At 39.9% G+C, this 12644-nt stretch overlaps 1 protein-coding gene across 1 annotated transcript; it reads left to right on the plus strand.

Moving 5' to 3' along the window:
- The first annotated feature begins 2795 nt into the window (after positions 1 to 2795).
- On the plus strand, positions 2796 to 7045 carry LOC117937420. Its single transcript, XM_034861394.1, has 4 exons — positions 2796 to 2944; positions 4497 to 4598; positions 5414 to 5973; positions 6596 to 7045. Exons 1-4 carry the CDS (start codon positions 2936 to 2938, stop codon positions 6837 to 6839), a joined length of 915 nt encoding a protein of 304 aa, XP_034717285.1. The 5' UTR covers positions 2796 to 2935; the 3' UTR covers positions 6840 to 7045.
- The last annotated feature ends 5599 nt before the right edge of the window (positions 7046 to 12644 follow it).

Raw genomic sequence — 12644 nt, forward strand, 5'->3', positions numbered from 1 at the left:
TTATTTACAATACATTATTCATTCACAAAGAAAATTGGTGTCCTTAAAGGTTGGATTTTTCTTTCTTTTTTAAATTAAGGCATTAAAATACATTTCCAAAACATGATTTTTTTTATACCTATTTTTAGTCAACTTAAGCATGAGCATGTAAACTTATGAGCACCACTGTACTGCATACATACATAATATTTATTGGAGTTATATCAAATTTGGCACACCATAACACTGCATACATAACCTTCCATACACATAAATATTATTAGGATATCAGGATCTGCACATGTAAGTGTACAAACCTATACTGTACATACATAAACATGCACACATATACAACCTTGCTTAAGATTAAAAAGCAAAGTAATAAAGAAATGAAAAAGGAAAAATACCCCGCTTTTTACTTGAAACAATACAGCATGAATCAGTTACTTGGTAGACTTCTGGGCAGGTGATTCTTAAGGTATGCAGTAAACTGTCCCCATAGTTTGTAGAAGCTCTGAATGTCTACTTAACATGTATTTGTGTTATTCTGAGGTGTGTACATTTTTTCTTTGTAACTGCTGTAGCACAGGACTTTCCCCAGCAAGTCCATCTCATCTCATCTTATGATGTAACCCTGTGCAAACGAATCCCCGGAAACCAAAATCTGAGCAGGACTAGAGCATTAGACTTCATTATTAACACACCAGTTGATAAGTGTCATTTTGAGTATAATGTTTTCAAGTTTCAATTCACATTTTGGATAATTCATTCTCAGTGCACACACATTTCTTAGGACCGCAGTTATGTAAGGATGCATTTCTCTGACTGTCTTTTCATCTTTTCATCACATCTCCACCACTCCTTTTCCATCCATGCCATCAGACTCTACAACTAGTACTGTAAGCAGTAAACAGTGGACAGTCAGTACTATACTGGCCCACTGTTTACTGCTTACACTATTTACAGGGAGGAATGACACACAGACGGCTCAGGGTCTCCATGTAAAAACTCTATGAGAGTTTTAATACTGTTGTCATTCAGACAGTTATTACCATTTTTTGTCTTGGAAAAAAAGACAAGAGATGTAAATAAAAAATGAAGGGTTTTCCCAACAAGTTCTAGGTGAAAGGTGGCACACACCCTCCATATGTCATCATACATGCCGCCTGCCATTTCTTTTTGTAGTGGAAATTAAGTCACATCTTGAATAACACATTTTTTAAAAAGCAACAAATGTATAGGCTTTCATAAAAATGTAGTTGTTGAGCTTCCTTAACACCATATTGGTTATGTATCCTGTATTAAAAGTTGTGAACACAATTTACTAATTCCACAGTATGATTAGTTGTGTATCTTTTTATCTGTTTTCCTTTCTCAGTCACTTACTTTCTACACATATTTAATATGTAGGCCTATTGTTTATATAGATCCATTATGTATATGTATATTGTGTGATATGTTTTTGGTTTGTTTGTTTTTGCTGTCGGAAATTGTATTGTGTATTATATGTAGCTTTTGTGTTTTTAATGCATACAGATGCTACATGCTACACTGGGTCCGCTCCCATCTTGATCAGGGGAACGGCACAGTGAGGGTCCTCTTCTTGGACTACTCCAGGGCCTTCAATACCATCCGGGCCCCTATACTTCAGGACAAACTGAACAGCATGGGAGTGGATCCCTATCTGGTAGACTGGATCAGAGACTACCTCACTGACAGGCCACAGTACGTCAGGCTGAACATCATGTCTGACACAGTGGTCAGAAGCACTGGAGTCCCCCAGGGCACAGTGCTGGCCCCTCTTCTCTTCACCCTGTACACCTCGGACTTCTGTTACAACCCGGAGCTATGTCATATATAGAAGTACACAGATGACACAGCCATCGTTGGGTGTATCAAGCGTGACAGGAAGGAGCAGTATCAGAGTCTAGTGGGGACTCAGGACTTTGGACTCTCTGGTGTCGCACTAACTGCCTACAGCTCAACACTTCTAAGACGAAGGAGCTGGTCATTGACTTTAGGAGGTCCAGACCAAGACCGAGACCAGTCCTGCTAAAGGGAGTTGAGGTGGAAGCAGAGGAAATAGGGCAGAGAGGACAATACATATGTACATAGATACATACATACACACACATATATATATATATATATATATATATATATATATATATATATATATATATATATACAGTATACATACATACATGCATACATACATACTTACATGCACACCTGGACTTACATTAATACCTGGTTACTTTAACTTCAACACTGACACTTTTTAATCGTAATTTATGGTTAACGTCTTTTTATGTGTTTTTATTGACGAATGTTCTTATTGTTATTATTATTATTACTGTTATTTTTGTTATCTCTATACTGTCTTTTTTTCTTGCTAAAATGGATGCTGGAAATTTTCATTTCTTTGCGGGAGTCATCCCAAAAGGATTAATAAAGAGTCTAAGTCAAAGCCATCCTGGCCTTTATTGATTTTCTTTATTAAATGTTTAAAAAAATTAAAATAATACATACAGTCTTTATAACATATGCAGTCTATATGTGTGTGTATGTGTGTGTCCAACTGGTTGGATGCAACCTATAGTACAATTTCAAAATTGAAGGCCCAAATAAATACTCTAACCCTAAAACCACATGTGTATAGCAGACAATATGTCACACAGGCAGAGCTGTTGATTGGTTCTACAGACTGGTCAGATAACACAGGTGAGATGAATGCAGGGTTCCACGGTTGTCATGTTTGGTCTCCAGGTGCATCATTTATGTGAGGCCGTCATTTAAACAAAAACAAAATCTCCACAAGGTCAAGAAAACGTGTTTCTCTCCACCTCCACTCGACAATTCCTCCACATTTCCATTCCTACTGAGGACTTCTTCCATCCTGACAAGAGCTAAAGCCTCACAGAGACTGACTAAAGCCACACACCAAACCTCCAGCATGGAAAATGTGAGATTTGAACCCTTTGAAAGCCTGCAGTGTTTTCTATGTATTTGACATTCGAGACAAAGTTCACTGACACTGCTAACCTGTAGAGTTGAGCCATATGGGAATATAAAAACATCATTTTTCACGTATAGGCCTAATATATATGATATATACTGTGTATCTACATTTGGCCTATATAGAATATTATTTAATGCTAATATTATTATGATGGTTTGAAGATAAGCTGAAATGGTTATTTACTTAATTCCTCTAAAATGGCTAAAGGGGTATTTAATTTTTCTAATTTTTCAGTTTTAGTTGTAGTTGCAGGATAAATTTCAATATTAGGCCTATGTCATTACACAACATGGCCCATAGCTAGGCCACTTTTAAGCATATATCTGGAAATTAAATCCAAGAAATTCAAGACAACTGCATCGGTCTGTCTAAAGGAGTCTTTAGAAGTTAAAAGTTGATTGGAAAACTCCTAAGAACAGAGATAAACAAGGTTTTCACTGAAGCTGTGATATATAAACTGATCAATTTTGTTGATTTTACACATGTTATTGTTTTTACATTGACTTTTAATTTAGCAGAACGATAATTGATATATAATAAGATAATTCAATTAGCTTTAGTGGCGAGAGTGTAACCTAATTTCATGGACATACACCTGGCTGTTTGTATTTGAAAGCCAAACTATGTTTACATTTAAATTCTAAAATTTTAAAAGAGGCTAATGTTTGTCAGCCAAAATGCATTGTCCCATGGTTGCTATGCATGGTCTCCAGGTGCATAATTTATGTGAGGCATGTGCATCATTTATTTAAAAAAAAACAAAATCCACACAAGGTCAAGAAAAAGTGTTTCTGTCAAGCTCCACTCGACAATTACTTCCACATTTCTATCCCTACTGAGGACTTCTTCCATCCTGACAAGAGCTAAAGACTCACACCAAACCTTCAGCATGGAAAATGTGAGATTTGAACCATAGACTATTAATATTACTGGACAGAGCCTCCGGTTCAGCAAAGTGCTGCAAATGTGGTGTTAAGTGCCTTAAACTTGCATTATATCTGAATTTCAGCACATGCGGTTGCAAAGGGGGGTCGGTTTCTGTAGAAGTCTATGAGAAAGTGATTCACTTCTCACCTCAGGAAACAGTTTCATAATGAGCCCATGGTCTCAATCGCTAGTTTTAAGTCTTCTGCAACCCAAAATGATGTTCATTTTTTGAATCATGGTCTTGTTGATTTCAAAATCTGTAGGTCTATCTATGTAGGGATGCTTTCCATAACGTAGTCAGAGACCAAACAAGCACTTCCAGCTTGTTTTACTGCTGTCAACTGCAGTTTTCTTGCTTGATACTTGAACAATTTCCAAAATGTTGGTTCCCATCAATCACATTGGCACAAAAATGTGAAAAATAGGGTCCAGGTTTAAAAAAAAAACTTAATCTGGCCTCCATGAACCCCAGGAGTTGAAATTGGGCTCTTACTGGGTGTTTGTGAATAGAAAAGTCAGTTTTAAGGGAAAGTTTCAGTTTTTTTTTGTTTACTTTATTCAATGCCAGGTGTTACAAGACCCTGACTCCAGAAAAAGGAGAATCTCTGCACGCCAGGCAGAGGGCGTGAAGAGGCGTGCAGCCTGGTGTCCTTGCTGCAGGGACGACCAGGTGAGCCATTTGATTCTTGGATTTTGGACCAAAAAAGAACAATTTAGTCCCAATTTGGTCGCAACGTAACCCTCAAGAACTCCAGATTTAGACAGTTATCAAAATGGTGAACACATAGCAGAGTAGAACGACAGGGACACAGTGCGGGGCCTTCTGGACAGACTGTTGCACTGCTCATTGGTGTTACATTTCAGTAACTTCTTTTAGGCTATATCTACAATACTGCATTTTGATTTGAAAACCAAAGGCTTACGCCTCGCGTCCACACCACTCCGATGTTTCAGAGACCCTAAAATGGAGACATTTTGAAACTCCCATGTCCCCATTTTGTTTAGAAAAGTCCAGAGTTGCTTTGCAGTTTGGACGGGCACACACAGAGACATTTTGGAAACGATGATCCATTTAGCTTTTAACACTGACTTAATGTAGGGCCCTCTGGCTTTTTTTTTTAAATTCTTTTTTATAATTTTGCAATTCTGTCCATTATTAAGTATTGCTGACACTATCTATATTAATACTGCCATCAGTCTGGGAATGGCCCCAGCCGAGTACTCATAAAAATAAAAATAAAAAGACACTTGCCACATATATATGGGGGAAACCCTGTATGTAGTATTCCATTTGCATACGTACATTTGATTAGTTTTATAACACAGAGTAATTTCTGATTCTGTAAATAATGTGTCTGTTATGTTTTTTTTTATTTAATCCACGCTGTATGTGCATTGTTTATTGGAAAGGAATGACCTACATTTGGTTACAAATGTGCTTGCACATTGTTTCAAGAAAATAATAATTGACTTGGCTTTCCACAGGTGCCGCATTTAAAGCGAAAGCGCCCGCACTCTGCTGCCTGTGGCGAACGTCCCCAGAAGAGGAAGCGGACCTCCGTGGCCCGCCCTCCTAAACCTTCTGCTGGGAATCCAGCTTCTGAGGTGTCGAACTGGGATCCTTCTCCCCAGCCTTCCACCCCAGATGTTGAGATCGCAGGGTCATCGGGTTTGGTCCCACAGCTTGAGGCCACCATCTTGCCAGCTGACCTGCCGGTGGCGTCCACCGCGGCCCCCGGCCTCCAGCTCTCCTCTGCGCCCCTGCACCACGACGAGCCTGCTGAGAATCCAGCTTCTGAGGTGTCGAACTGGGGTCTATCTCCCCAGCCTTCCACCCCAGCTGTTGAGATCGCAGGGTCATCGGGTTTGGTCCCGCAGCTTGAGGCCACCATCTTGCCAGCTGACCTGCCGGTGGCGTCCACCGCGGCCCCCAGCCTCCAGCTCTCCTCTGCGCCCCTGCACCACGACGGGCCTCTGAAGATCCACAACCGCTCTGTGGAAGAGTACCAGCAGCTCTACCACGAGGTTGTAGATGATATGCTAAGGTATGTTTAGGTCAAAAAGCAGAACTTGTTCAAATCTACCTCTCTGTTTCCCTTGAAATTATAAGTTTTTTAGGTGCATTACCTAACGAATGACTAGTATAACTCCCATCTAATGGCTGTAGTTGCTGGGCAGAGTTTTTAAGCTCGGTGGCAAGCATCTTTGGTTGGGGGCCCGTCACAGATTGAAGGCAACGTTAATGCAGGGCTCAATTATTTTTTGTTGATAACAGAATCATAGACTATATTGGTATTAGGAAATTGAGAATTTAAGGAAACTATAAGACAGATTCCAGAGGGCCCTTCATCAAGTCAGCTCTAAAAGCTAACTGGAGATCTCAAAATACGACTACGTCTACGTGTCAAACCGAGCTGTAACTGTAACTATAGTTTAGAAAACTTCATAAAAATACATAAAAACAATCATTCCAAGGGGCAATAGGCCCTGTGGGCCACCAGGTCGGCAATACACTTCAATTCTATGGCAAGTTTTTGAGTGCTAAGAGACACAATCCCACAAAGAGAACTTTTTTCTTCCACAAACCGAGGGGAAACCCTCCATATATAACTTTTCAATCACTTGTTTTTTCATAATGTTTTCATTTCTGTTTCTTCTGCTTCGCAGGTACAAGAACGGCCGCCAGCGTCCGTACAGTTTAAACCTGGGACGTTGCATCAAGCAGAAGCTGTGGGAGAGACTGGACCGTCCCACGTTCACTGAGACGGTCGGTGAAGACGGCCGGGTGCACGTGGACGTCTCCTATGGGGTCGGAGTCTATCCTCCTCTTTATGATGTGGACATATCGGGAGAACCCAAGCCCGTCACCCCCCCCCAAAGAAAAGAGCTAGAAAATAAGTCCTTGTTATAGTTCAACAAGGTCAAATCTCTACATAATGCTGGAGATTCAGTTAAAATATCGTAGTTTTAAGTTAAGTAGGCCTATAGTAGTTGTAAGTTACGTATTGTAGTTTTAAGTTAAGTGTTAAGTTAAGTATTGTAGTTTTAAGTTAAGTTTCATAGTTTTAAGTTAAGTATTTTAGTTGTAAGTTAGGTATTGTAGTTTTAAGTTAAGTGTTAAGTTAAGTATTTTAGTTTTAAGTTAAGAATTGTAGATTTAAGTCAAGTGTTAAGTATTGTAGTTTCAAGTTAAGTACTGTAGTTGTAAGTTAGGTGTTATAGTTTTAAGTTAAGTGATAAGTTAAGTTTTGTAGTTTTAAGTTAAGTGTTAAGTTAAGTGTTGTAGTTTTAAGTTAAGTATTGTAGTTGTAAGTTAAGTATTATAGTTTTAAGTTAAGTTATAAGTTAAGTATTGTAGTTTTAAGTTAAGTATTATAGTTTAAAGTTAATTATTGTAGTTTTAAGTATCATAGTTTTAAGTTAAGTATTATAGTTTAAGGATAAGTATTTTAGTTAAGTGTAAGCATTGTAGTTTCAGGGTAAGTATTGTAGTTCAAGGGTAAGTATTGTAGTTTAAGGGTAAGTATTGTAGTTTAAGGGTAAGTATTGTGGTTTTAAGTAATTTTAAGAAGACAAAAAACTGAAGAATGATTTGACTGATGATTTTGAATCACCTTCTGTTAACAAACTCTTTAATCCAGTTTCAGCCTCAACAGCAATCTGACTCACCTGCCAGGACACAAACAACCTCTGCAAAGGCTCCCCCCCCCCCCCCCCCCCCCCCCCCCCCCCCCCCCTTCACGATTGTGATTGGTTAAAGTGCTCATATCGTGCTCATTTTCAAGTTAATAATTGTATTTAGAGGTTGTACCTTTCTTTTTCACTTTGTTAACCTATTACTTGCACAAAAAAAGATTTATAACACAATGAAAGAAAGGGAAAAATGCCCAAAAGTATAACATGAGCACTTTAACAAAATGCAAACCATTGTTCCCCTATCCCAGAATGCATCTGTGGGGTAGCCAGGCCTTACTCCATAGGGAGATAGGTCTGGTGATGCAACACTAAACCTCTACCTACAGCCTTTTTTTTTCAGAAACTTGCCCAGCTGCCTCCACCTTTGATATTCTGCCAGATAACGCCACCCCGAGCCTCCACCTACAGCCTCTTCCAGTGACCTGCACCTCCACCTCCTATCTTGGTTCTACGTACACACCAAAGTGGAACAGCAGGGGCCAAAGACACATTGGTGAATAGAAACCCTTACACCACTGTTTCTCAATGTTTACCGGACCAAGGGCCAAAGGGCCACACACCCTTTAACAAAAAGATCTTATGGAGCACCAAACTGCCAAAATATCCCCAAAAACAATAGGCATCCTAATCAGCAGTCACTGACAGTGGTGGAATGTAACTAAATACAGAGATCTCAGCTATTTAGGGACATCCCGGGAAGTGTCTGCATGGGATGAAAAAAGCAACAAAGACATTGACATAGTGTCAAAAAAACTCATTTGAAAAAACCCTGACAAATGTGTTGCAAAAGCAACACAGATTTCAGAAAAAGCACCAAAAAACTGAAAAGAAAATCAACAAAAACTCTCAACGTTTTGATTCTTTAGGCCATCCTACGTGTTGTTGTAGTCCCAGTTTCATATGTAACTTAATTTGAAACTATATGTGGTAGCAAGTCCCTGCTCTGTCTTTCTTTCAGGTTAGGGTTCCTTGGCCTAAAAAAATGTTGAAGACCCCGGTTTACATCATCTTCTTCTTCTTCTCACAGGTCTGTCTAATGACAAACACCCATCAAGATGGACCTACAGAACGCCATAGCCCAGAAGGAGCTCTTCTTCCTCCCACAAGTCTGAAGTCAAGGCAGTGTGGATCATGGTAGATGAAAAACTCTGTTGTTGTTTTTTACAACTGACTGACAGATTTTGAATGGAGTTTTTTCTGACGATCCGTTCCGATTCCTCCAGGCCTTCCCAGACTTCCACATCTGCAGCTGTGAACCAGAGGTGCTTCTTCATCCTCCACATCGTCTACCGTCTCAATCAAGTCCAACCAGCACTAGTTGCCCCCCAAGCCGATTCGCAGAGATCTGAAGGACGCAGAGACGCTCCACCTGTGTTTTTGCTGCCTCGCATTTCCACCCATGCTGCCTAAGAAACCCTCTGTTACTGTGTACTAATAATAATTTGCACTGTTGCTCAATAAAGTCAACTAAACTACTTTCATTTCACAGTTTTCTTTTTGTTTAATCTTTTCAGGTTTAGTTATCAGAACTGTTGTGTTTTTACTTGCTGGTTACTTTGGGATAAGCCACCCTTTGTGAAGGGTCAGTATGTATTATTTAATGGCCTAAGGATTCTTGTGTGACTCTCACTTTCTAATCAATCACCCAGTCCGCTCATATACATGTCAGCGAGCTGTTACTCTATATCGACAATGTTCCACTTGCTCCTGTGCTGCAAGAAATTCTGCCAAATGTCCTTCACCTTCCTCTTTCTTTGTGTCGTACTAAACTCCGGGTGATTTCTGAGGACTATGGTTAACTGCTCCTCAGATCTCTGCAGGGTAAATCCAGACTAAACTGTCTGTCTGATCTGAGTTTTCTGTTGCACGACTAAAACAACTTTTGAACGTATGCATGTTGCACGAAAAAAAGTTCCTTCCCGAGGATGTTTTGCAGCGGCACTGTGCCGGAGTTCAAGGAAGCCCAAGACAATTGTGATGGGTTTAATGAAATGCCAATGAACCAGAGCGTGATTTTCCTCCCATCCCAGAATGCTGTGTGGACTAGTCAGACCCTCCTCTGTAGCACTCTGGAGCAAAGTCTGGCAATGTGAGACAAGCCGTTAATAAAGGAACTTGGGTTTCATGAGATGTATAATAATTCAATATACTATTATCTATGGTGTCATGAAAGCCACCAGACTCCTTTGACTTGGTGAGTCTGAAGTAACCCTGTAAGGCACAAACTTACTAACTGACGGAGGCAGCAGTAGAGCAGCAACTCCCGTGTGCTGTGAGGTCAAATGACTGTTTTTGTCAAAGGAGTGCAGGAGGTGGAGTGCAAAGACAACAGCTTCAGTTCCCCGTCATAAAGGGCTGTCGGACAGCAAGGTAAAGTCCTGAAAATATTCTAAATAATAGGAGTGATTTAGATTTAACCTTAAAACTCATAATTAAAAGTTGGATTTGGACATGCAAGCTCAAAGCAGTGGATATTTGGTATTATGACAGCGAGTATACTAGATGACAGAGAGCAAAATGAATTGTGTTCAATACGATAAAATACAAAAACCTGAATCTTCAGTTGCTCCAGTCTAGATTCATAGAATGGACACTAGGTGACAGCATGGAACTACTATCAGCAGAGGACAAACCTTGTGATTTTACCTCTGGAGACATAAGTTCATATTCATGAAATAATAATAATAATAATAATAAAATATAAGAATTTAAGAACAAATATTTAAATATATACAAGATGGGAAAACAAGATGTGCAACTGCTTAAGTAATATGCTAAATGTATGCTAAAATGTAAATGAACCAATCGTTCCGGTTGCCCTTATTGCAATATTGTGGTCACCTACCATGTGTGTTTTTTTTATTTACAGTCATTCATCAACTTTTCACCTGCTTTGTTTCTTTTCATCATGTGGGATCATAAGCTTCCACAGAACATCAGCTCATGTAATGGAGTACTCAGCAGTACTGTTGTCCACAAAGTACCCTTACTTCTAATTGTTGTTACCAGTATCAATAATAGGTTGACTTTGACAGGGTGTCAACATTGAGATGGTGGAGACATAATATCTGGGTGCTCACCTCAACAATACACTGAGACAGGAAAAGGCTAAACTGTGTCACCTCCAACTGTGCAATACTTCATTTATATCTGTTTTTATGTACAGCCTGTAATGAACATACATTGATTGTTCTATATGAATACATGACAATCTTGTCTTGAGTGGAAAAAGACCAAGAGCGAAGATCTGAGGGCGTATAGGTAGCGTCACAGAGGTAATGTCAGTACCACCTTTTCCCAGAATTAAGATATAATGTGTCTCCAACTGGAAATACTGCATAAAAATCCAGTTATGACTTTTTTTTCCTGGTTGAAACCACATAAAAAAAAAAAATTGAACAGCATTTGTGGCAGGTTAATTTGAATAAAGTTTGACGCTCAGAATAATCAGCTGGTTGATGGTCAATTGGAAAGCATTCAGACTCAGGAGGGTTGCGTTTCTTGACCTGTAAAGAAAATTCAACTCAATCTGATGGCTCACTCGACAATACCCAAAGCAATCACAGCCATGCTGCGATACCAAGCACCCGTCTTCCTATCTCATCGGCCCAAAGGGTTAAAGAGTTCTGCTGCCTTTCTCTGTCTGTGCAACTATCTCTTTCTCCCTCTTTCCCTGTCTGTTTTTCTCTCTGAGAGGAAATCATTCCATTAGGATCCCAGCATGTTGCAGAACGGAGCAGAGCTGATGGGCTTGAGGCCGCCCTACATCTGCCATGACAACCAGTGATCAATGACGAAAGACGACACTCTCTACTGATCGCGGGCAAAGGGATTAAGAACAACCTTACGTAACTTTCGGGACTTGTTTTACATTCCCCAATCGTCTTCCTTCACAGAATCTCTACATTGCTCTCCACAGCCTCACTCTTCAATTTTCGTGTTATTTACTAGAGCCTTCACAATTAAGGATATAATGTAATGAATACAGAATATGACAAACTAAATTGTTGCAGGATGATTTAGTGGTGTTGTGTGCAGCATGGTAGTCTGACTTCTTGACTGCCTGGTGCTTATCAGCTAATTACAGCCAGAGGGCATTCCAAAAAGACAGGTTTGAGTCCTCTTGGCTGCCTTCTGCTCTTTGGTACATTCCACTCCTAAGTCACCTTGCCTCTCTGTTGTTGCGCAGGTGCAGTAGTGGCTGCACACTGATTTTATTGTTGTTTGCTGCGATTGTATCCATTTTTTACACTATTTTAGAGCTCCGTTTACTTTGTGTTATGCAACCACTCAGCTGCAAGGTAGTAGTTTTGGCAGCTTATATTGTTTGGGTTATATTTAGCTTCAAATCAAATACATTTCTAGTTTTTTAACTGTTGTTTTGAGTGCAACCCCGTTATTTAAGTGTCTCCTTTTGACTCCCTTTAGTTGCTGAGATCCAAAGGTGGTGGTGGTGTGTGGGAGTGGTGGTATCCCTGGGTTTTATCCCTGGGTCTTCTGAAAAGGAGTGTGCTTAGGCCAATAAATGTGTATTTACAACACAGAGTAGCTTGTATGCATTAACATATAAATCATATACATTAACATATTCATGCAGAAAAGTAGGTTAATGCTCCTACAAAACCGAAGCATCATGACAGTCATGGGTGCTGATGAATTTTTATAGGAATTGAATTGCATACTGCCATTAAAAGAACAGTTGTTGAAACAGCTGTCCATCAATTCCATACTGGATCTCTGTCATTTAGCAGGTGATCGTGAGCTGTTTGGGGGGCTTGCATCCAAAGGCCTGACGTTTTCACTACTAGTGCAAATCAATGTTTTTTTATTATCCACAGAAGGTTCCCAGTAGCTGTGTAAAGAAGTTTATGACCTGTGATTGCTAATGGACATGATTTATCTTGCTTCCAGTCCGCCCTCGGACAGTTTCTGGATGGTAGTAATCCTGATGCATCCATCCATCCATCTTCATCCGGTTATCCGGTATCGGGTCGCGGGGGCAGCAGCTCCAGTAAGGGAC

Source organism: Etheostoma cragini, chromosome 21 (assembly GCF_013103735.1).
Source record: "Etheostoma cragini isolate CJK2018 chromosome 21, CSU_Ecrag_1.0, whole genome shotgun sequence".
NCBI lineage: Eukaryota > Metazoa > Chordata > Actinopteri > Perciformes > Percidae > Etheostoma > Etheostoma cragini.